The following is a 22,374-nucleotide window of genomic DNA, read 5'->3' as shown; positions in this document are numbered from 1 at the left end:
TTGTGTGTGTTTTCCTTCATAGTAACATTTATACTGTAATAAACGTAAGGGCACATATTGTGTCTATTGTTTTTCTTTATTACTTCTGCCAGGATACTGTAGTTGTACATTCAATAATACTGTAGCTAAAATGTCTGATTTGAACATCTGCCAGTGCTGTAGTCAGGGTCCTGTGAGTGCGCTCCACACCTTGGCTGCACCCCCAGCCCACCAGCCCCCTCCTCGTCCCGTCACACTGACCTCCCGCTCCGTTCAGCTGGACTGGGACGAGCCCCTGGCGCCTAATGGCGTTATTGAGAGGTGAGGAAACGAAATTAGAGGGATTATCAGTATTATCATTGTTATTAGTTTCATTAGTGTTATTGTCAATATTATAACTATAATTATCTTCATCACCCACCCACCCATTCTCTCTCTCTCTCTCTCTCTCTGTTTCCAGCTGTGAGCTACATCTCAGATTACCGTGTCCGCAGCCCCCCCAGCCGGTCCCCCTCCCATGCACTGAAGCACCAGTTGAAATCTGTTACTTTGGCAAAAGGCGAAGCTACAATGTAACAGGTAAGTTAATTTTAATGTCAAGTACAAAAATAAACAAGATGGCAGCGTTTGTATCTGGGATATTTTGGGCTGAGAAGACACATCGTCCATCTTTATTTACTGTCTACTGATGACACCAAGATGTCCTGACACACTTAACAGTAAAAAATATTAGCGTATGTACCAAAGCTGTCATAAAAAGTCATAAAAGACGGGATGACATAAGTAAAAAGAACAATGACCAGAATAACACAATAAAAGGTTTACACACAGTAAAGTCAGGATTCACAGTAGTGAGTGACTCCTTAATAATAGAGAGCACAGGATGTACTAAATCCAACAGGGCGTCTATGAAGACAAATGTAACCAAGCTTTCTAAAGAGGAATAACAGTAGAACTGTAGCCTTCATCAAAGTAGGATCAAAGCTTATTCCACCATGTAACATGTACTTGGTTGTTTTCATGTGTTTATATGTTCTTTATGAATAAACACATGTAAACTGTGCAGGTCTGCAGCCGTATTCCACCTATGAGCTGAGAGCTGCCTGCTTCAACAACATGGGCAGCACCGCCTCCAACTGGACGACTGTCACCACACTCAGTGAAGGTATCAGACTCATGAAATCCCCCAGCCCTCACAGGTCACCAGACATGAAATCACATCCAAAGTTTCTCTTACCCTCCTCCCCCCCTTCCTCCCTATCTCTCTCCCTCCCTCCCTCCAGCCCCCCAGTACGTGTCTCCGTTCTCTGTGGACAGTAACCTGACAGTCATTTGGCTCGACTGGGCGGGGTCCTTCTCCCTCAACGGATACCTGAAGGAGTACAGTGTGACTGAGAGCCGGCTGAGGGTCTATACCGGCTTCTACAGCTATCTCCATGTTCCACGCACATCACAGAAAAGTGAGAGCACACACACGACAAATACACACAAATGTACACACATCATGGACATGTTCTCCACCTCAAAAGACGGATAATACAGTTAGAGAAATACACAGGCTGTATGTGCTGCTGCTGTCAACTAAAGCAACTGTAACAAGTAAACACATAAACATGAAATATACTCCACATATAAACACAGATATAACTACACTGTGACCCCGAAGCATCCAACTTTGCTTAATATGATTGATTAACTCCTTCCAGTCCTTAAGCATTAGCACGGTTACCATTAAAGGATGAAATATTGTTTGAATTAATTAGCTTTGCCAGACCAGTACATAGGTCATGTAACAGTTATGGCCAATAAGCTTCTAATATCATGAACCTATATCGTAAATCACATTTGAGAGTGTTTTTAAGTTGAGTCACAAATTTCGTCCCTCAATAATATAAGAATTCATTCGATCGGCTTTCATATTGATCATTGAGATTCATTGTTTTGGGAGTTACATCACTGATGATAATATTATAATAAACTTCATTTATATAGCATTTTTCAAAATACAGTTATATGTTAGATTGAGCTGCAGCTGAGAATACTTATATGTCTCTCTCTCCTGTTTTCCATCAGATGTTTTCCTTTTGTGTTTATTTGCACCTTCACAGAGGACTGAAAGCTGTCGAGTCGTCGACTCCTAACAATGTTCTATCTTTATTTTAACCTAAATTCTTAATCCTTTTACTTAATTTTTCTCTCTCTCGCTCTTTTCTTCTCAGCTCTGTCGTTTCAGGTGACGTGTACCACAAACAGCGGCAGTGCCAGCACTCCCACCATCAGATACAGCCCTGCCACAGGCCTCGGTAACTCACACACACACACACACACACACACACACACACACACACACACACACACACACACACACACACACACACTGCTAGAGTCAATCCCAAGTAAAGAATCAAACCTTACTCTATATTTTCTATTAAACAAAAATGCTAAATGTTCAGAAATTCGTTTAACTCGTGTTTTATTTCCACCTCTCTCTCTCTCTCTATATATATATATATATATATATATATCTCCCTCTCCCTCTCCCTCTCCCTCTCTCCCCCTCTCCTCCTCTCCCCCCCTGCAGGTCCTCCTGAGCCTGAAGAAAGTGGTGAAGAGAGCGTCAGCATGTCAGCCAGCCCTTTTTACTCCGAGCTGTGGTTCATCCTGCTTTTATCACTGCTGGGTCTGTTCCTGTTGGCAATACTGCTGGGCCTAGTGCTGCAAAGGTATTGTAATGTAGTGTGTGGCATGTTAAAGGGTTATGGCACGAATAGAATAGAATGGAATTTCTTGTCAAATACTCTGCAGGTGTTCATATTAAGCTGCACTAATAAAACTGTAATTTATGCAACTCATTCCATGTAACAACTCTGACAAGTTAGTTTGAACAAGAACAAAAGGCTGATTTTCGTTGATCTTATTTTCTCCCCTCCAGAGCCCTGAGGAAGAATCCATCAGCCAGAGAGCGCCCTCCGCTGGTCATGCTTCAGAAGACCAGGAAGTCTGGGGGAGAGACGTACATGGTGAGAGGAGCAAAGAAAGAGAGAGTGATGAGATGGTTAAAGGGGGAGACAGCAGAGACAGTAGGTTGTCAGGGTTACAGAGGATGAAAGTTTAGGCTCCAGGAGAGGGAAGATGAACTAGAAGAATAAATGACACTGTTTCACTAGTATTTCATTTGATTTCAGTAAGTTTCTCAATCAAACGTTTTCTTTTCCTGCAGATAGTACACATTTAAAATATCCTTTTTGTCATTCCTAGTTCCACCAGAGGGGGCTGAAACAACAACTGTTACTGTATAGCTGTTTGAAGAATTAATTTACACATATATTGGTTTCTTGTTGTTTTTATGCTGATTCTGTTTGATCAAAATATTAGTTTTGACCTCAATTTTTAGATGATTAGTGAGGGGCTGCAAATCAGTCTCAGCCAAAGGCCACATTACATCTGGTCCCTGACCAAAACAAAACAATAGAAGAGAACAAAGAGAAGCATGAGTGAGCATACAGACATCATTGTATTTTGTCTCTCAAATAATCCATTACCAGTAACTAACATTAACTGCTGCTCAAACAATACTACCTGCATATTTTATGTATTTTTTCCTTTTCATGGCTCGATTTGTTTTTCCCCATATTATATTTTTTGGGATTCCTTCAATTTTTTCGCTTTTTTGCTCTTTTTCATTCTCTGTAAATCTTCCTTGATCTATTTTTCTTCTTTATATCTTTCCTTTAACTCTCCTTCAAAATATACCACTCTCTCTCTCTCTCTCTCTCTCTCTCTCTCTCTCTCTCTCTCTCTCTCTCTCACACTCTCTTGTTCTGTCTCTTTTGCTCTCTCTCTCTCTCTCTCTCTCTTTCTCACACTCTCTTGTTCTGTCTCTTTTGCTCTCTCTCTCTCTCTCTCTGTCTCTCTCTCTCTCTCTCTCACACTCTCTTGTTCTGTCTCTGTTGTGCTCTCTCACTCTGTCTCTCTCTGTCTCTCTCTCTCTCTCACACTCTCTTGTTCTGTCTCTGTTGTGCTCTCTCACTCTGTCTCTCTCTGTCTCTCTCTCTCTCTCTCTCTGTCTCTCAGAGGCCCTGTACTGAGTTGTGCTCTAAACATCAGCCCGGCTCTGTGCTCCTCCCCGATCGCCCCACAGTAAGATTATTTCCTGCTATTTTATTGTCCGAACCCTAAACGTTTATTTTATTGTCCCCCTGCAGTTTGATACTGTAGCAGACTGTGTTGAGATCAGCAACGTTATGCTTAAAAGCTACACTGTGTACACTGAGGTATGAGATTGTGAGTTCGTCCGGGTGCTTCCCTCCGCATGTCTCACTTGTTTGTGTACATGCATGCTTTTGTGTGTGTGTGTGTGTGTGTGTGTGTGTGTGTATTTCTCACACTGATAAAGGGTTAGAATGAACCAGACAAGTCACATGGTTTCTTTTTACATTAGTGAGAACAGGAAGATGTATGAGAATTAATCTTAGATATTATGAAATTAATGATTCAAATACAGTGGTTGGTTTTTTTCCCATATATTTTTGTTTATTCATGAACAATAATAAGAAAATTTAAAAAAGAAGAGGATTGACTCCCTCTCCTGTATCGTCTAAAGGTCCAGTCCTTGTTGAGTAGTGCCCCCTGTTGATTGTTAATGTCATGACAATGGCACCTAATACAAATTTAAAATCAAATGTAATAATATGAAGTGTTATATTTTATTTAGATTTGAGATGTTTTCCTGTTTAGGTAAAATAATCAAGAGTCTGTGCTGTGTGTTACCTAAATGTATTTGAGCTTTGAATCTGGTTTTGTTATTTGTTTGAAGAAATAGAATAATGTGTTGGTTGGAATCGCAGGGTTTTGCATGTTTTATCTCATAAACCAGATTATATTCACCTCACACAACTGCTCACCACATTTAATTTGTTGTTGTGTTAACAACAGTAATAAATCTGTCCCTCAGGGCCTGACAGACACAAAGATCATCGGCAGCAGCTCACGGTTCAGCCCCATGTCTGTCTTGCGGGTCCCCAGCCAAACAGACCTCAGTCAAGCCTACTCCCAGCATTCCCTGCACCGCAGCGTCAGCCAGCTGATTGACATGAAGTCACTGATGATAGAGGAGGAGGGAAACTGGGACAGCACACTGGGACTTGACTCTGGGCTGGTGAGGAAGGAAATATGTTTACATTTTATGTTGAAATTATCATTACAGTAGAGTAGCTCCATGTCACAAGCAGCAGTGTCACCCCAAAGGGACTCTTTTACTATCAATAATGTTAAAAATATGTGTGGGTAGAAACCAGTAATAGATCATATGAAAACATACCCATACGAAGAAAAAAAGAAATATTCAAAACATGTAATATCCTCAATACAGGTGACATATTAGTATAAAAGAGAAAATCGGACATATAATAGTAAATCAGGGAAAGAGTAGAGAGAGTATAGATTATATATTTTAAATATCTAAAGACAGAATCTAAAAGAGCTAATTTTCATTGCAGATCAGATTTTTAAGAAGCAGAGCATTTCTAATTCACAGAGAATCCAATAAATGTACATTTTCTTTCCACAAGATTTAACTCCAGGATATTTTATAGAAAAGTCACCTCGAGATGTTTTATACAAAGGTAGATGAAGCATTTAATTTCCAGACACACTTCCATAAAACCCCCAAAAAAGAAACACAAGTGAGAGTAAGGTCTGATCAAAATACTATATTTCAACATTTAATCAGTTAGCCTCATCACGCTGTATTATGTTATTCTGTTCATGTTTAACACAAGCTGATTTAGTCTGGCCCCAGAGGGACAAAGCATCTGAAGTGAACTACACCGTGCATTCAAAGAATATGTACAATCAAAATATCTACAGTGGAAAATGCTCTCTGTCTCCTTTTCACTGACTCCAGTCCTGTGACTGACTATTTCCTTTCAGTACGGGGAGGAGGATGAGTTCGTGGACGCCATCAAGGCCTTAAGTTCTGTGAAAAAGGAACACACCATGTTCACTGACACTCATCTGTAAGACACCATCCTTCATCTATCCAGGTATCACAGCCACAATCCAGAACTGGTTTCAAACCCAGACAGTAAAACAATCATTCATGTGAGTCAGTGTTAGCGGAGGACGGGCAGGAGCTCTAACAGGACCTGGAAGTGTGAAAATTATTAAGACATTTACAAGGAATAAATTAGGATCATTTTTTAGTTTCTGTTTTACTGCAGAATTCATCTTAAACCATAATGAAACAGCTAATTTTAACCAACTGTGTGTGTGTGTGTGTGTGTGTGTGTGTGTGTGTGTGTGTGGATTATATTCCTAAAAGTGTTATATCTGAAACTGCTCAGTTTGATAACCAGAGCATTCTTTAAATGAATGACAGCTCTTTAACTGAATGATCAGGGTGTTAATATGATTCACTATCTCTGCTTGCCAACTGTTAGTGGTTTTGTTATTTAAAAAATGTAGAAAGATCAGATGCATTGTTGAGAATCAAACCAGATTGTAGAAATGACTTCATGTCACAGATTTCAGTCGCCTCTCGCCTCTTGTGCTTCAGCCAGCTGTTGTGCCTAGAAAGCTTCAACATGATGTGCAGCAGTCGTCCTTTAGATGTAACGAAGCAAATGGCCTTGGTGACATAAAGAAAAATGCCAACTAATGTTTTTTTTTAACGTTTGAAATGTGGCTGGGAATCACAGATGTGCCGTCTGATTGTTGTGATTATGTGACCTGACTTTAAAGCCCATTCTGAGATTTTAAGTGATCAGTTGTGGACGTACAGTTTACATTGAATTTTAGAAAGTAGTGGACATAATGAAGTCAAGCTTTGTAGTGAAGCTAAATGTCTAGAATCTAGAGTTGTTTGTGTGTCGCCTGCAGCCTTTTTTTTTTTTCAAGAAAACACTTGTTAATATCTTGATTCCGCAGGTTGGGTCTCAACATTGTAGATTATTTATCAGGGCAGGATGATGAGATTCTGTCTAATGTTGATGGGTTTGCATGTTTTCTGTACAAAATTCAAGCTGATTGTTATAGAACCTTTTCTTTTTTTACACTGGCAGTATTATTTATTTAATGTCTTATTTATAGACGGTTCATTGATCAATGTTCTTGTTTTTCTGGGAAATGATAAATAATGACCAATGTTCAAGAAAATGCTGTTTTCTGCGTCATTTTTCTGCTGCTGTCACCTCTCCTATACCTTTCTAGAACAACGTGCACATTTATTTTCCACATTTTCAATTTTACGGTATGAAAATGAGGCCAGTGTCCTATTACAGTTTAACAGAAGAGCCACAGACAACTTGAAGATGTGTAATATTGTTTTTTACTCCATTGTGAACAGAGACATTAATATTTAAAAAGCAGCATGTCAAAATAAAAGACACAAAACACATCATGTCCATGTTCAAGCCATGAATAATAAAATTAGTTCATTAGGGACGAGAAGGCATCAAAATGATAAAGGACCAAAACTCCACGAGTGATACATGAACATTTTTTCCGTGACGAGTAATATTGTGCTATTGTGGTTTAAATATTAATTTCAGTTGTAGAAAAACAATGATGGAAGCTATGTTTTACACAAACAGGTGAACGATTTGCATTAGTGTGTGTGTGTAGGAGTGACGAACAGACGAGCTTAAGAAATTTAAAGCAACACAATGTAACTTTTACTGGGCAACAGCGCCCTCTGCAGCCACATGTAAAGATAGATTCTGTTCTGTTGATGGGAGCTCTGACTGCGTAGTCCCTCTCACTGAGCTGAAACACAACTGCATGCTGGATATTACCCATGATCCCCGGCTTCCTGAACCAGAAGAGCTGCCGCTGTAACAAATACACCAAACTCTGTCTAGAATTCTTCATATTTTAAAAGTTTGGTTGGTTTCTAATGAGTCTTTTTAACTGATCTATAGTTCGGCATTACGTTTGAACAATTCAGATGAACAGAGATCACACTCGCTCACCAAAGTTACATAAAGTAAGAACAGAGGAGTGGGAATTGATGCACCTTTCTTCAAATTCAAAGTCGGTGCATCATCGAACTCATCTGCTGCAATTTAAGGTGAAAAAGTTGCATTGTGTTGCTGTAACTAACAGATTACACTTGTTATAACACATTATTACAAACAGTAGGAATACAGAGTTGAATGCTACACAAAGCTCATGTGTTGAGTTTGTAAAACACATATGTGCCATCAGCTGCACAGCTACTTCCAGTTAGCACAATCCCACACCAGCACCAACACACAGAGGGGCCCGCGTCTGCGTCGAAACTCTGCAGCTGTAGTTTAGTTTTGCTCCTGCGTCCCTCGAGGGGGCGTCGAGGCAAGTTTGAAATTAAAAAACTGGCAGTAACAACCCTGCCTCCGCTCAAGGACGCCAGTCTGACAAGGGCACTTCTAAAACATTCACAGCCACATTCACAGCTATTGTCAGCCACCGAGAGAGGGAGAGGCTGTGAAAAGAGCTTGTGGAGTGATTGTAAGGGACAGTATGGCCCTGAGCTACACACACACACACACACTAACACACACACACACACACAGGGTTTTATTAAACTCATAAATCACAATGACGACAGACGGCGTCTCAGAGAGGAGACTGTCTGAATGAGAAGGTTAGTGAAATGAAAGCGCTGGGGAAACACGCACACACACACACACCTATGTGACACGCTAACAAAACAAAGATTGTGCACTTTGGCAAGTGATCCCCACAAACCAGGTGCTAACAACTCAGCAATGACTGGCAGCACCTCATACCTCATTCAACCTGTTTGTCTTATTACTGCGTCCAGATTTAAAGGTGAAACTGCAGGTTCAACATAAACAGCTGTAACTTTTTTTTAAATTATTAATATTTAGCATTGATAAGTTTGTTTGAATTAATTGTCAAGTCATCAGACACACGGTTTTCAAAGGTTGACATATCTCAGATCGCAAATATGTTTTTTAATTTATGTTTTCTATTAATATTCATCTGTGGTTGATAACATTGACCTGGAAAACTGGAGTAAAGTTAATTATCACAGAACAATTGGTCTTGTTGTTCTACACGATGTATTAAAACATGCATGATAATTATTATTTAAAAAAAGAAAAGAAAAAGTAAACCATTCCAGTCTACACATTGTAAAATAAAACATTAGAATCAGTGTTGTAGGCAATAAAAAGGCAATGAACCAACAAAACATTATAACATAATGCAGCATTTCTAACATACACACACACACACAGTGATGTCCAGATCCAGATATGTAAGCTCACATTAAGCTGGCTGTAATGTGATATCATGTAATGTAAACACAGCCAGAGAGGAAACGAGGGACGACCGAGGACACAAGATGTTTTCAGAGGACACTCAGTTATGTGCTGAAACACACTTTTAACTTTATATTTTATATAAAATAAACAATAGAAAGTTACTTTAATATTAGTCTAAATAGTGCAAGTGCAAACGCAGTAAGGTCCAATAGCAGGGTAATATCAATATAGGCATCATACATGGATATGATTATTCACAATATATATATATATGACAAACAACAGTGTATCAACACACATCAATGCATCCATGTTAGGACTTTGTCTTGAATATGTTTGTCTACTTTCTGCACAGTTATATCAAAATGCACGTGTTTGTACAGGCATTGACGATGACGTCTGTTTATGTTTTATACTGAAATGAGACACAATGAATGAGGTTAAATAGCTGCTCGATTTGGCAAATTATAATTAACATTTCAGGAAGTTTTTTCTAATTATATCTATCTTTTTTTATCGTCATGTATTTTTTACAGCATGTTGTCCACACAGTTCTAACAAAGTACCAAAAATCAGGAGCTGGTCTGGGTTTCGGTAACTTAATCCACACAAACAGGAAGTGGAAGTCTTATGTTGGATCCAACATGTTGGAACAGGAAAGAAACAGCTTCACCGCCAAATAAAGGTTGCTGTCATTTTAATTTGTACTATCCAGTCCTTCAAGCCTACTACTATATAACCAAGGTGCTTTACTTGTGTCTCTTACATACACACTGTTTTACCTTTCCAAGAACAAGCTGGAGATTAAAGTTCCCCAGAGGAAAAGAGGAGGAGCTTCCAGTTAGAGCGTCCTCCAGGATTGTTTCCAATAGATACCTAATGCCTCTTAATTCAAATGATCACCAACCTGATTTGACCTGGTATTAATCTATCATTTGTGGCTCCACTAGGAGCTCCATCATCACAAGCCTTTGGTCAGAATCCTTTTCAACCAATAACTGTCACACAAATAAGGCACTGCAACAGTCGTCCAAAACAAGACACATTAAAGATTTTTAAAACAGGGAGTAAAGTGATGTAGTGTAGGTCCTTGTAGTGAGTGTAGTTATATTGTGATACTGTAAAAAAATATATAAATAATAATAAGTGTAATCTTGTGCAGGCACCACTATAAGAACTATGAGCAGAGGTGTAAAGCATGCACCAAATGATTTTTCTCTGTTAAGATATATAAGAAAAGGGTCACATAAAAACCATAAAGCATTGAAAACAGAATTTGTTCCAATTTAAAAAGTACCTAAAGGTGATCGCTGTCAGTGTTAGTGCTACTCTGGCATCTTCAATGGAAAAATCAGTTTATGAGGTTTCAGTTGTGTGCCACCAATTTGTTTTCCAGTTTACAAATATTGTATTAAATGCCTCAGATTGTTGGACTGTACTGTAAATGTCACATTTTGCAGAGTGTGATGCTCGTCGCTACAACAATAAGCAGTTTGCCAGTTAATAATAAACAAGTTAAACAACCAGCTGCAGTGAAAAGCAGGTTTGAGGATTCATTGTTTTTCAGGTCATCATCCATGAGTCTCACTATTTGGCGATCCTCGTGACTTCATGTCTGTTTTAGCTGTCGTGCATCATAACTCCACTGTTGCATAGTTGTCACTGAGCTGTCGAATAACAAACCTAAAGAGGTTTTACTGCGTGATGGAGCCACAAGCTGACTTCACTGCTCGCTGTCTGTTCACTTCTACTGTCACTGCTCTGTCAACAATAACTGTTGTGTATTTTTGGGACATATCGATTCAAGTAGCTGCCAGGATTCTGGCGAGGGTACGACAAATTGCACATGTAGTCAGAGATGATGAACTTTTCAGCAACTTGCTGGTTGCAGCTTCTCCAATGTGAGGATGTGCATCTTTTTCGTGTTTTATATCATTGTGTACTGGATAGTTTAATAATAAGATCTGTTATTTTGTAGACGAACAAATAAATTCAAAAAGAACACGACAGATTTCTCGAGAATGAAAAATAATTGTTATTTTAAGATCTCAAGAAATGTTTCATGTGACTTCTGTTTGAATCTGGATGCTTTGTGTTTAAATTGTTAAAGGTCAGTCATTCGTACCAGAGTATGAATGCCAACACTTTACAAATCTGATAAAAGAACAAGGGGTGTATCTTTCTTGCTTCTATTGTGTAGCTGTTTAATGATCTCACAAGCTACACTCTCCTCAGATAGAATAAAAAAACCCTGTTCTGTGACTAGTACTGTGCCGTACTATCTTTTTTCATTTTAATGAACCTTGATGACTTAATGGATTTAGTCTTATCTGTGGCCTGACACCTGATTGTGCGTCAAACCAAAAAGGCCGCTACACACCCTTCACAATACCAGAACACAGAGACTGTTACCTCCTTCTGTAGTGACTGTATGTTTGTACAGCTGTCACATGAACAACAACTATCTATTCCAGATGTTCTCCCGAACTGAGCTGGCACACTTCTATCAGACTCTTGTCTCAAAGCTCTGACCCCATCACTGATCTTTTGAGATTAAAGCCAACACCAAAAACAAACAGAATCATTTCACCAGAGTGATCAAACAGAAAATATAGTCCCGCTCCGGGTGAGATGTCCCGCTTCAAGTGCAGGTGTAATGTTAACATAAAAAGATTTTCAGCCTTGGGATCAAACATAGTGAAAAACCTGTCATTACGTGTGGGCTCCCAAAACAAACAAATCATTTACCCATTTACACCTCGAACCCTGCTTCATATCCAGTCAGACGCAGTAAGTTCAACAGGACGCCTGCATGAAATGATTCCACTGACTAGGATCAGAATAATTGGAGGTGGGCCTGTTGCGCTGTCACAGGCTGCTGTCCTGATTGGACAGCTCAGGGGCCAGCTTCCTGTGTCGCGGTGAGGTGGAGGAGGCCAGTTTGGTCGGGGAGGGGGAGGCATTTGCAGATGAGTCGCTGCCGCCACCATCAGACCCGGAGGGGAGGGAGGAGAGGTGAGGAACTGGAGGAGCCCTCTTCCTCCCTAGAAAGCCTCCTTCTAGTACTCCCCTTTTCCTCACACCTCCCTCTGACTTTGCCCCATCTCCTCCGAAGCCCACGCCCTCTCCCTCCTCCGTTGGGTGCACCTTTTTTCTGACGTCTCCCCCTGGAATCGGGCTGTCCGGAGGTTGGCGTGAAGTTTCTTGAGCACCTTCTGCCCTCACCCCAGAAACAGCCCCAGCAATCAAAGCCGCAACGTTCGTGCTAGAGCTGGCACAGGTGGTTCGACAAGCCCAGAACTCAAACGTTGAGGCTCTCCTCTCACTGTCCTCAGGCCCAAAGTCACAGAGTGAGCGGCGGGCGTCAGTGACAGGGCTGGGGCCCTGGGCTGACGTCTGACCTGTGCCCTCCAGGACACCCCGATTCAGGCTGAAGTTCTGGAAGTCTCTATGGAAGGAGAAGTAGATGCAGGTCAGTTACTGGTGGAAAGAACAGCTCAGCATTTTGTTAATTAAGTGTTAATTAAGTGTTAATGCATGCAGTGTATTCAGACTGTTAGCACACAAGAGGATGCACAGTAAGACAGGATTTTACTAACATTGTTAATGGGTTGGTTCATGTATCTAAATAATATATATATTTATTTTATAAAACGTTTAATCCATAGTGGTCTACTTGTGCTGCTGGCTTTTATTTCATTTTATTTTTTGAGGATTTGAGGAGTTGCTTGATAATTCTGCTGCAACCCAAATGAAAAGTTGAATAGAATTTAGTGTGTGGAGCTCACAGTGCTGTAAAATGGCATTCAAAATTTTAACAGCAATGTGCTCTTCCAGAGAAAGTGTGCCTGTTGCTCTGGATAAACCACAAAATATGTTTTTACAGTGAGATATCTTAAAACGTCTTTAGCATACAGTAAACACATTATTATTATGATGTGTTACTGAAGCATTGCTCCTGGTTTCTGTTCTGTCTTTCATTGCATAATTTGCAATAAAATGAAAAAATAAAACCTTTTGAAATAAGAGTATGTGGAGAGTCAAACAAATATTATTTCACCGGTAGCTGTGGAAGGACTCTGTTCGTCGAGCACGGGCCAGCAGGGGGCTCTCTCTGTAGGGCCGCACAGCTGCATAAGTAGCCTGACTCTCAGGAATGGGCTCCTGTGCCTGTAATTGCAAACTGAAAGAAAAAGAAAGTAAGACGGTCAGTAATAGTACTTGTTTATCTTGTGAATGGATAGGATACTGTTCAGGTTTTTCATTGTGATTATGAACCATGTATTTGTAAATGCAGAATTAGGACGGGTTGTAGGAAGCTATTGTTTCCTTTAGTGTGTATTTGTCTTTAATGTGGTGTGCGTGAACTTTCCAACCTGGAGCAGGACTCTCGCAGGCGTGTGTGGTGCAGCACAGACGGGGCAGGGCTAATATTTGGTGTGGCACAGCGGGAGGTGCTCAGGTCGCACTGGTCCAACAGCTGCAGCAGCTCCTCCTCTGTAGGCCCACCTGCCTCTGTCAGGAGGACAGGAGCAGGTTCACACACAGCATCTCATCAAAAGAAATGCATTTTATACTGGAAAGTGTGGTCTTGAGTGAGTAAAGAAAGAAAAAAAAGAAAGAAAGAAAGAAAGAAAGGACACACAGCAGACACACACACACACACACACACACACACACACACACACACACACACACACACACACACACACACACACACACACACACACACACACACACACACACACACACACACACACACACACACACACACACACACACACAATCTCCCCATTCTTTCTCTCAGTCTCTACTTCCTCACCCTCTTTCTTCCTCTCCTCTCCTTTGTTAGCCGTGTCCATCGCAGTGGTCAGGTCCCACATTTGGATGCTGCCGTTGCCGTGGCCAGTGAACAGATAGCGCCGAGGTCGGGACCCCATCCGACTGGAACCTTCGCACTCCCGCACCATGAAGCAAGAGATGGTGGTCCCATCCACTGACTGCACTTCACAGATCCTGAGAAACAGAAGAACCTCAGCCAAGCAGCACAGGTCAAACAAAAGGGCCGACAGCCTGAATAAAGATGAAAACAGGAGGTTTAGGAGTGGAAGCATCATGCAAACCCTCCTTCCACCCAGTGTGGCTGTAAAAGACAAAAGGTCAAAGGAGCAGAGATAGAATCAAGAGGGATAGATGACATTAAACCTTTTTCCAGTAGATGAGAGCCTCACAAACAGTTTGTGGGTGATCGGGATGACCTTCTGAATAAAAACCTGCTGATCGTCTCGTTCTCCAAATGGACCTGAGAGCAGAAACACACCAACTAATTTTTTCAACTTCTTACAGCAAGCATTCAAATAAACCACTACAGAATAGTGTCAGAAAACACAAGAGCACAATCTTCAGAAACTGTACAAGTAGGCAACTGGACTTGCTCGTTTCTTGAAGACGTTTCACCTTTCATCCAAGAGGCTTCATCAGTTCAGAACAAGCAAGTCCAGTTGCCTACGTACACTTATACAACTTGTGAAGATACCGTGACCTGGATCACTGAGAATCTTCACAGATACAAGAACACAAATGACGAGAGCCCATGAAGCATCAAACAGTTTGACAAAAGTCCATAAACCCTAAAATATTCCATAATATGTTTCATCTTTATATCTCCCCTTTCCTATTCATTTCGATTTCCATATTTAAATCCCTTAAACCCTCCCGTCTTATCTCTCTCACCGATATCATTCCCAGAGCAGTAGCTCCCGTGGCTCTCCGTCTCCTCCAGGGACAGGATTTTGAAGGAGGCCAGAGGGGTGGAGCCTGGCTGGGTGGAGATCATGCCTCTGAAACGTGTCACCGTCCACGTCCGAACGTGATTGTTGTCCGCGCACACTGACACAGAAAAACACAAACAACCACACAAGATTTCAGTCACGGGTAAACTATACACACAGATACGACACCACAATGCACGAGAGGTGATTAGATTAGTGTCAGTCTGCATTTAAGCTTCTATTACCTATCAACCATCAGCAGGGACCTGTTCCACCTTCCTCACCTGACACCAGATGTTTCTCAGACAGCATGATCTTCGTCACGGGGCTCCTGTGCACAGTGAACGTCTGAAAGAGCTGGGGGCCTGAGCCCACTGTCTCCGGGTGCTGCACGATCACTCTCACTGCACCGCTGCTCGTCCCATAGGCGATCTCTATCCAGTTCCCACTCACACCTGACAGCAGACAGAAAAACGCGTCAGGTCAGTGACTTATGTTACATCCAAAAATGTCTGTTCTGTCTGGAGCCCAGGACATGAAACTGATCTGAATCAATATGATAAGGAGAAAAAAGGGCAACGATTTCTGGCGTTAATTTAATTTTTTCAGTGAGAAAAACAAGAACCTGGAGAAAGACTTACTGGTTTTAGGTGTGAGGTAGACAGACAGCGCGGTGATGGCATCGTTTGATGGGTCGTGATAGAGCTCAGTCACCAGAAGATCATTATCCTTCATCCTCAGTGGAAACTTTTGCATGTCTGAAAAAAAAGAGGAAGGTCATGAAAGAGCCTCATTTGTTGCACGTTTTCTTGAACGAGGGATTTACAGATATGACTTCACTAACATCCAATAAGCTGAGTGACAGACAGAAGATAGCGGACACTGTGTGCACGTGTGTGTGTTTGTGAACCTGTGTGTACCTATGTAGTAGATGGAGCCATTGTTGCAGCCCAGGAGTAAAAAGGATCCTGCTGTGTCACAGCTGGTGATGGGAACCACATCTTGAACCTAATACACAAAACAAATGATAAGTGATACACAGTCTGTGATCAAATACTCAACTAATCATCCTTATATTATGTACTGTACACTTTCACATTTTACACACACACACACACACACCCCCCCCCCACACCCCTCCCTTCCTCCACCTATCTATGTCTCATCCAAACACACACGTGCACATATGTCTTCTTACCTGCCAGTGTTGTGTGACAGCATTCCACACCCCCACCTTCCCTGTGTGGCTCGTAGCCACCAGCTGGTTCCCAATGAAAAAGAGATCATCAACCGGTACACTGAGACTGAACACACCTGAGAAAGTGAAGAGAGAGTTTTAGAGCCGAAGGCGGATTGAAGGTTGAGTCACATTGAGACTGTGTCATTACGTAAAACTTCTCAGTCTGGACCATACTTTTGATCTAAATTGTAAACGTACCTATCTCATTACCACTGCCTCCATCTTGGATGCTCCAGAGGATGATGTTGCTTTCAGAGGCGGCGGCCACCATCTTGTCCTTGTCTCCATGCGGGCCACCCACCACCTTGGCATTAAGCGCGATGCGTTCAATGGTCCGGTCGAGGTAGGGGGAAGAAAACACCTGCTGCCATCCTGAGGATTCCTTTATCCTGCAATGAGATCACACATAAATATTTTGCACTGATTTCATTTTACTAGATTTCCCATAATACAGTGCTTTGTAACTTCAAAGTTGAGGACAGCAGCTTTGACGAAGTTGGATGTGGGTCGGATTAAACAACCACCGGTGGTGCAGGTATGCACTGATAGAGACTTGCAGGTTTTATTCTGTATTCCACACATTTATCTTGATTCAAATGCACTTTGCCTGTATAAATCTTTAACTCTGTCTTCTCCCCTCATGTCTGCTTTTATTACCAAATAATTAATATTTAAATTAACACAATCCGTAACCATGCTGTAAAAAGATCAGATATTTGTTCTTTATCACAAAACCATTAAAAACACTTTGTTCTCACCTTGTTTGCTTGCTTTAATGAAAACGTCACTAATCTGACTAAACATGAACTGAGCCTAAGATGAGAGCTAGTGCACAGGTACAGATGAAGTACATTAATAATTAATGAGAAATTTGAGATACGACAGATAATGACGCCACCTTCCAATCTTAAATAATTGAATGCCTCACTTTAACGAACTACAGATCGAATGAGAAACTTATTAACGCACTGTGTTGTGACAGTGTTGTTACCTGTAGCAGATGACATAGTGTGCGTAAGCTGCTACGATCCAGTTGTGGTGCCCTGCTACAATCAACACCTTCCTGGGGTCAACAATGGGACCTACACACACACACACAAAAACACACAAGCAGACAAAATGCACATTGATACACTTCTTTAATAGATTGATAACTGCATTATGTTTCCACATTATATTTCATTATTGAATGTGATTATCTGAATCACTGAAAAAAAAAACGAATAATATCTAGAGCCAGACACAGAGTATTTGTTTACTGCAGCTCATTACAGCCTCTGAGGTCATCGTCAACAGAGAACCGGCCGATGTGAAACTAGGCTACATCAGAGCGATGTGTCAGGTCACATTAGCTGAACCATTAATGCACATTTAAGGCAAAACACACACAGATGTGAAAAAGCATAAACTACTTGTATCTATACTCTCTCACTATTACATACATACAGATGTTGCACACATGTGAACATGAAAACAAACCCAGGTCTTATTGGTGTGTGCGCGCGCACACACACACACACACACACACACACACACACACACACACACACACACACACACACACACACACACACACACACACACACACACACACACACACACACACACACACACACACACACACACACACACACACGATGTAGGTCTATATTCCTATGGACATTTTATGATTTTCTAATTGTAAGATTAAAAACATGTAATAAAATGGATTTCTAGCAGCTACACACACATATCTATTCCACAGATTATCATTATTAACTATCTTTTCACTTCATAAAGTTGATCCGGGCCACTCACCCAGTTTGTGGTTGTCATCTGCTCCAGGTGAAGCAGGGAGGGAAGGGTGAGGAGGGGGACCGACACGGGTGAAGCCCTCTGCTCCACTCGGGCCCGGCCGCTCTTCAGAGGAGGAAGCCGACGCTGCTGAAGCAGCACTCGATTTACGGGCCGGGATGGCTGGCAGGGAAAGATTTGCTGAGATTATTTTTTTTATTATATGCTTGGAATAAGGTCATTTCTGTCCTGAAACGTTTCTGTGAAACATCAGTCGAACATTCACTCTATTTTACACCATTTTTTCTGATGCTCAGTTTCATATGATTACCTGGGGGTGGCAGGTAACCATGGAAGAGAACACTACCACATGATGAGCGGTCCAGTTCCTCACACAGCAACAGGCGCCGCACTGCAAACACACACACAAACACACATACGCACACACACATACACATACACACAGCAGTTTTAAGATTAAATTGCAACAGATTACTCCAAAACATTGTTGATCATTTAATTTATTGCTATATAAAATGTTCCTTCTGATCCATGAGATTTAAACATCAAACCCTTGTTCTCCAATTTGTGTTTATGTATTGCACTGTAAAGTATGTCCCACTGTTCTTGTCATGACGTTAAGTATGTGACCACTATCACTGATCAGGTGATCATTACTAGAATTACCCTAATATACAGACAATGTAGGGAAGTAATAAACTGTGAAAGAGGAAGTAAAACATTAGACAACACGGAATTGACAGTATTAATATTTAGACCTTGGTCTAGTTGTAGCTGAAGTTAAAATACATTTAACAATACAAGAAAACATTTCACCTTAACGACAAAATGTGTTACAAGAGCGTACTGTATGCAAAACATATATTTTCACAATATTTCTAAGCATCAGTGCTTGTGCCAAGAACACAGCCGCTCTCTGAATGTACCCCATAAAACTGTTTGCGGTCAGTGACGTACCTAAAGGAGTTATCCCATAAAACTCTGCTTCATGTCTCAGGACGCTGATGTTGACACCCCTACAGACAGAAAGAAAACAGCATATGTATTACATGAGACCCTGCTCACAACTCAATATATATAAGTATTCCTAATATGAACATTCAGGAATATTTTCTGAATGTTGTCATGGCTCCTTACCGCAGGTCCAATTCTTTGGTTCGGAGAAAATTCAAAATTGGTGCAAAAGCTGTGGGGTCTCTGTCAATAAATATCTGGAAGTGAGGAATAAATATATTATGATGCAAATGCAGGGTTTCATTAACCATAAATAAAAAAAAAATGGTGAGGATTCAAAAACTTCCCCAGTTACTTGTGTGTATGTTGCTTAGTGGTCTTCCAACACTGACAAAAGTGTAAGAGCACATTGTATTATCTTATTTGATTGTGTAAAAACATGTATAACACTTTACAACAACAGAAATAGAGCATGTAAATAGTGCTACAATTATTAGGTGACTAATTATTTCACATAAATGAATATCACCATGGGCTGTTTTACTACTTCCTGACATTTTAGTGTTTTAGTGACAGTACAAATCAGTGCATCATCCAAAACTTTGAAGATTAAAGAAATTCAATAATGATTTATTGACAGTATTTGTTCAACATGGCCACAAATGGTCTGATTTTAGTTCCTGAGCACAAACAGACAACCTTAAGGCAATGTGTCATATTTCAGTGAGTTGAATCATTACACCATCATCATCATGTTCTATCTGCTGGAAGCTTATAGAGAATTTTTAGATGTTGATGTCGACATGACCTGCGGACGCTGTCCTAGTTTTGGAATAAGAAGCGACAAAGGCTTTACTCACAGCTCCCGTTTCATCCCGAAGAGTGGATATCCTTCCACTCAGCAAACTGAAAACACACGCACACACACACACACACAGTCCTCCAGTTAAACCAAGCACTTCTCCATTTCCACTTTGACTGACCAGCAGTGTTACCACTACCTGCAGTAACAGTAACAAAAACTCAACAGTATAACCTCAGCACAGTGGTGATGGTAAAAAAACATCTGTGCTGATATTTTATTGAACATCTAATATTAAAAGGTTTTTTAAAAGAATTGACTTTACATTGGCTGCACACTGGAGACAGCTGGGGGAGACAGACTGACAGGTGCTCTGGCAGACAGTCTGAGAGCATTAAGCATTACTTCAGTCAGCTGTTGTAAAACTGTGAGCTCACTCCAGTGTTTGAGCTTGTTATGACCATGGTGTCAGCACAGCCTCAACTGGCTGTCTCACTGTGTTCCCCAGTAGCGCTGGAATCACAGCGAAATAACTCAGGGGAAGGATTTTTCTAAAAGGCATGCAAACAGATGAAGATTCTTAAAACATGGGATACATGTTTGCAGTGAATCCTGTGTAAATACAAGATTTAAGTCTCACTTAAATACCTAAATAAACAACATTTATTAATGATCTGTGTTCTATAGACTATAATTGTAATGCATTGACATTTTCCATCAGCAGTATGCTGGATATGAATCAAGAAAGACACTAATAAAGATAATAACATTTTCTATAATAACACATTATTTCTTTTTCTCTTTGATTGATGGTTGCTTGACATTTAAACTGTTTTGAATACTTTCATAATTTTGTCTTACGAACTTTGTTGTGAAAAGTGCAATAGAAATAAAAAAGTGTATTATTATGATTGTTCTAATCATTATTGTTATTATAATTCTGATTTGCAATATGTTTGTGTTATACAACTTAATGTGGTTATGCAAACATATTCAGCTTCATGTTTGTTACACAAACCCAAACACTGCTAAAACTATTTTTTAAATGTCTAATCTGATAGATTTGAATATTCCACAGAGCAGCCTGCACGTGACTTCTCACTAGTTGACCATGACACTTGCACAAACAGCCCAGAGCTCTGCTTTGGTTTAAAGATCCAACAACATCAAACCAACCTGGAGAAGAAGGAATCTGGGATCCACATCAGGGTCTGTCTGGAGGTGCTGAACCTGTAAATACATCATAGTACATGTATTACAAACACAGTGACAGGAGGCGTGAACAGTCACCACACTGACTGATGCAGAGTTAAAGTGCTGAGGAGAAGCATCAGTCTAAAAACACACTGTACACTGTGTACAGTTTTAGAACAGAGACCACAGTGGATGTGTGCGTGAGACACAGAAAGAGCACATGAATAATAAAAAGGAATAGCCACGATCATCCATGTCTGCTTGGCCGTCACGCATGTACGTGGCCAGAGATCACGTCACCCACATGATGACCAGCATCGGCGGACGAAGCTTACCTCGTCCCGCCGACGTTTAGCTGGATGATCTCCCCCATCCCGGGCGTCAAATTGTTGCCGTTCGTGGCCATGGCGGAATCGAACCTGCTGGGGTGGTCGGAGGGAAAGTGGCCGCTCCGTTACACCCGTCGCAGCTAGCTTTGCTAACGCTCAGCTGATGTCCCGACTCTCCCTCAGCCTCACGACCTCTCCCTCGTCCCACCTTCCATAAAAGACCCCTCACACACGACCTGTGAGGACGGCGTCTGTGTCGCTGACCCTCCGCATGGTGGGCGAGGAGAGACGGAGCTTTTTAACCAGAGGACGGACACACAGCGACTCCTTTATCCGCCACTGAGCCTGTTACCATCGCTGCTGCGCATGTAAATCATCGTGAATAATATCTTGCGCAGAATTTTAGCAACGTGAAAACAGCTGTACAGACGTTTGCAGCCGAGGCGAGAGCGTTCACCCCTCACAGCTTCCGCTTCGGCTTTAATCGTTAATTAGACAGCTAAGTTAAACTCTTCTTTTTTAAATTAATAAATGTGTTGACTCGATTGTTCACTGCTAATGTATGTGATATATAAACACACTTTAAATAGTCTAACAGGCCCTAACTTAAACCTACTGCTTTACAAACTAGCCTTGGGGGAACTATCTTGATCGTCCTGGAGCTGCTCACTATCAGAACCATGAGTGCGCTTGATTTATCCACAGCTTGACAATGTAATAAACTGTGCATGAAGGGGAGAGATAATATATCACTTAAAAACACTGTACTCTCGGACGTTTCTTTTTTATTTTATTCATTTTCTGCATTTGTATTTTACGTTAGATTCGTTCCTTTGTATTGTCTTCTCCTTTATGCACGTGATTCCATTGTTATCTATGTCACCGCTTGCACAGTTTGAAATAAAGAAGGGAAATAAAAGAAAAAATAATCAATCTCTTATAAGTGGATTCTATAATATATGAAATTGATAACTCTTGTTCGTTTCGTGGCCATGCTGATGAAACTTAAAAATAAAAAGCAACAAAATGATCAATTATTTCT

The 22,374-nt window shown here is 40.9% G+C and overlaps 2 protein-coding genes across 4 annotated transcripts in view; one reads left to right on the top strand and one right to left on the bottom strand.

Moving 5' to 3' along the window:
• ush2a (Usher syndrome 2A (autosomal recessive, mild)) overlaps positions 1–6,166 on the top strand; it is a 198,975-nt gene extending 192,809 nt beyond the window's left edge. The window contains exons 86-95 of one of the 2 annotated variants that reach the window (XM_034581476.1): positions 155–300; positions 440–558; positions 1,046–1,144; positions 1,263–1,439; positions 2,199–2,282; positions 2,561–2,702; positions 2,912–2,999; positions 4,185–4,253; positions 4,934–5,137; positions 5,911–6,166. In XM_034581476.1, the coding sequence (XP_034437367.1) occupies positions 155–300; positions 440–558; positions 1,046–1,144; positions 1,263–1,439; positions 2,199–2,282; positions 2,561–2,702; positions 2,912–2,999; positions 4,185–4,253; positions 4,934–5,137; positions 5,911–6,000 (1,218 nt within the window). In that variant the 3' untranslated portion in view covers positions 6,001–6,166. Of the gene's footprint in view, positions 1–154; positions 301–439; positions 559–1,045; positions 1,145–1,262; positions 1,440–2,198; positions 2,283–2,560; positions 2,703–2,911; positions 3,000–4,053; positions 4,120–4,184; positions 4,254–4,933; positions 5,138–5,910 lie in introns of both variants that reach the window. The other variant, XM_034581477.1, reaches the window with a different exon arrangement.
• Positions 6,167–11,538: 5,372 nt separating this feature from the next.
• Positions 11,539–21,782, bottom strand: kctd3 (potassium channel tetramerization domain containing 3). Of its 2 annotated transcripts, XM_034581479.1 has the most exons (19): positions 21,339–21,782; positions 20,986–21,039; positions 19,868–19,913; positions 19,191–19,264; positions 19,011–19,069; positions 18,364–18,444; positions 18,057–18,215; positions 17,251–17,341; positions 16,458–16,648; positions 16,218–16,333; positions 15,940–16,027; positions 15,661–15,777; positions 15,304–15,474; positions 14,982–15,137; positions 14,454–14,550; positions 14,071–14,264; positions 13,625–13,784; positions 13,309–13,431; positions 11,539–12,696 (listed from the first exon to the last, which is right to left on the bottom strand). In XM_034581479.1, the coding sequence occupies exons 1-19, from the start codon at positions 21,407–21,409 to the stop codon at positions 12,117–12,119; spliced, it is 2,628 nt and encodes an 875-aa protein (XP_034437370.1). In that variant the 5' UTR covers positions 21,410–21,782; the 3' UTR covers positions 11,539–12,116. The 2 variants fall into 2 exon arrangements, with proteins under 2 accessions (XP_034437370.1, XP_034437371.1); XM_034581480.1 differs by lacking the exon at positions 19,191–19,264.
• Between the last annotated feature and the right edge of the window lie 592 nt (positions 21,783–22,374).

This window comes from Hippoglossus hippoglossus, chromosome 3, assembly GCF_009819705.1.
Source record: "Hippoglossus hippoglossus isolate fHipHip1 chromosome 3, fHipHip1.pri, whole genome shotgun sequence".
Classification (NCBI taxonomy): domain Eukaryota; kingdom Metazoa; phylum Chordata; class Actinopteri; order Pleuronectiformes; family Pleuronectidae; genus Hippoglossus; species Hippoglossus hippoglossus.
The sequence above is the reverse complement of the archived record's forward strand: the minus strand, read 5'-3'. Positions and strand labels throughout refer to the sequence as shown.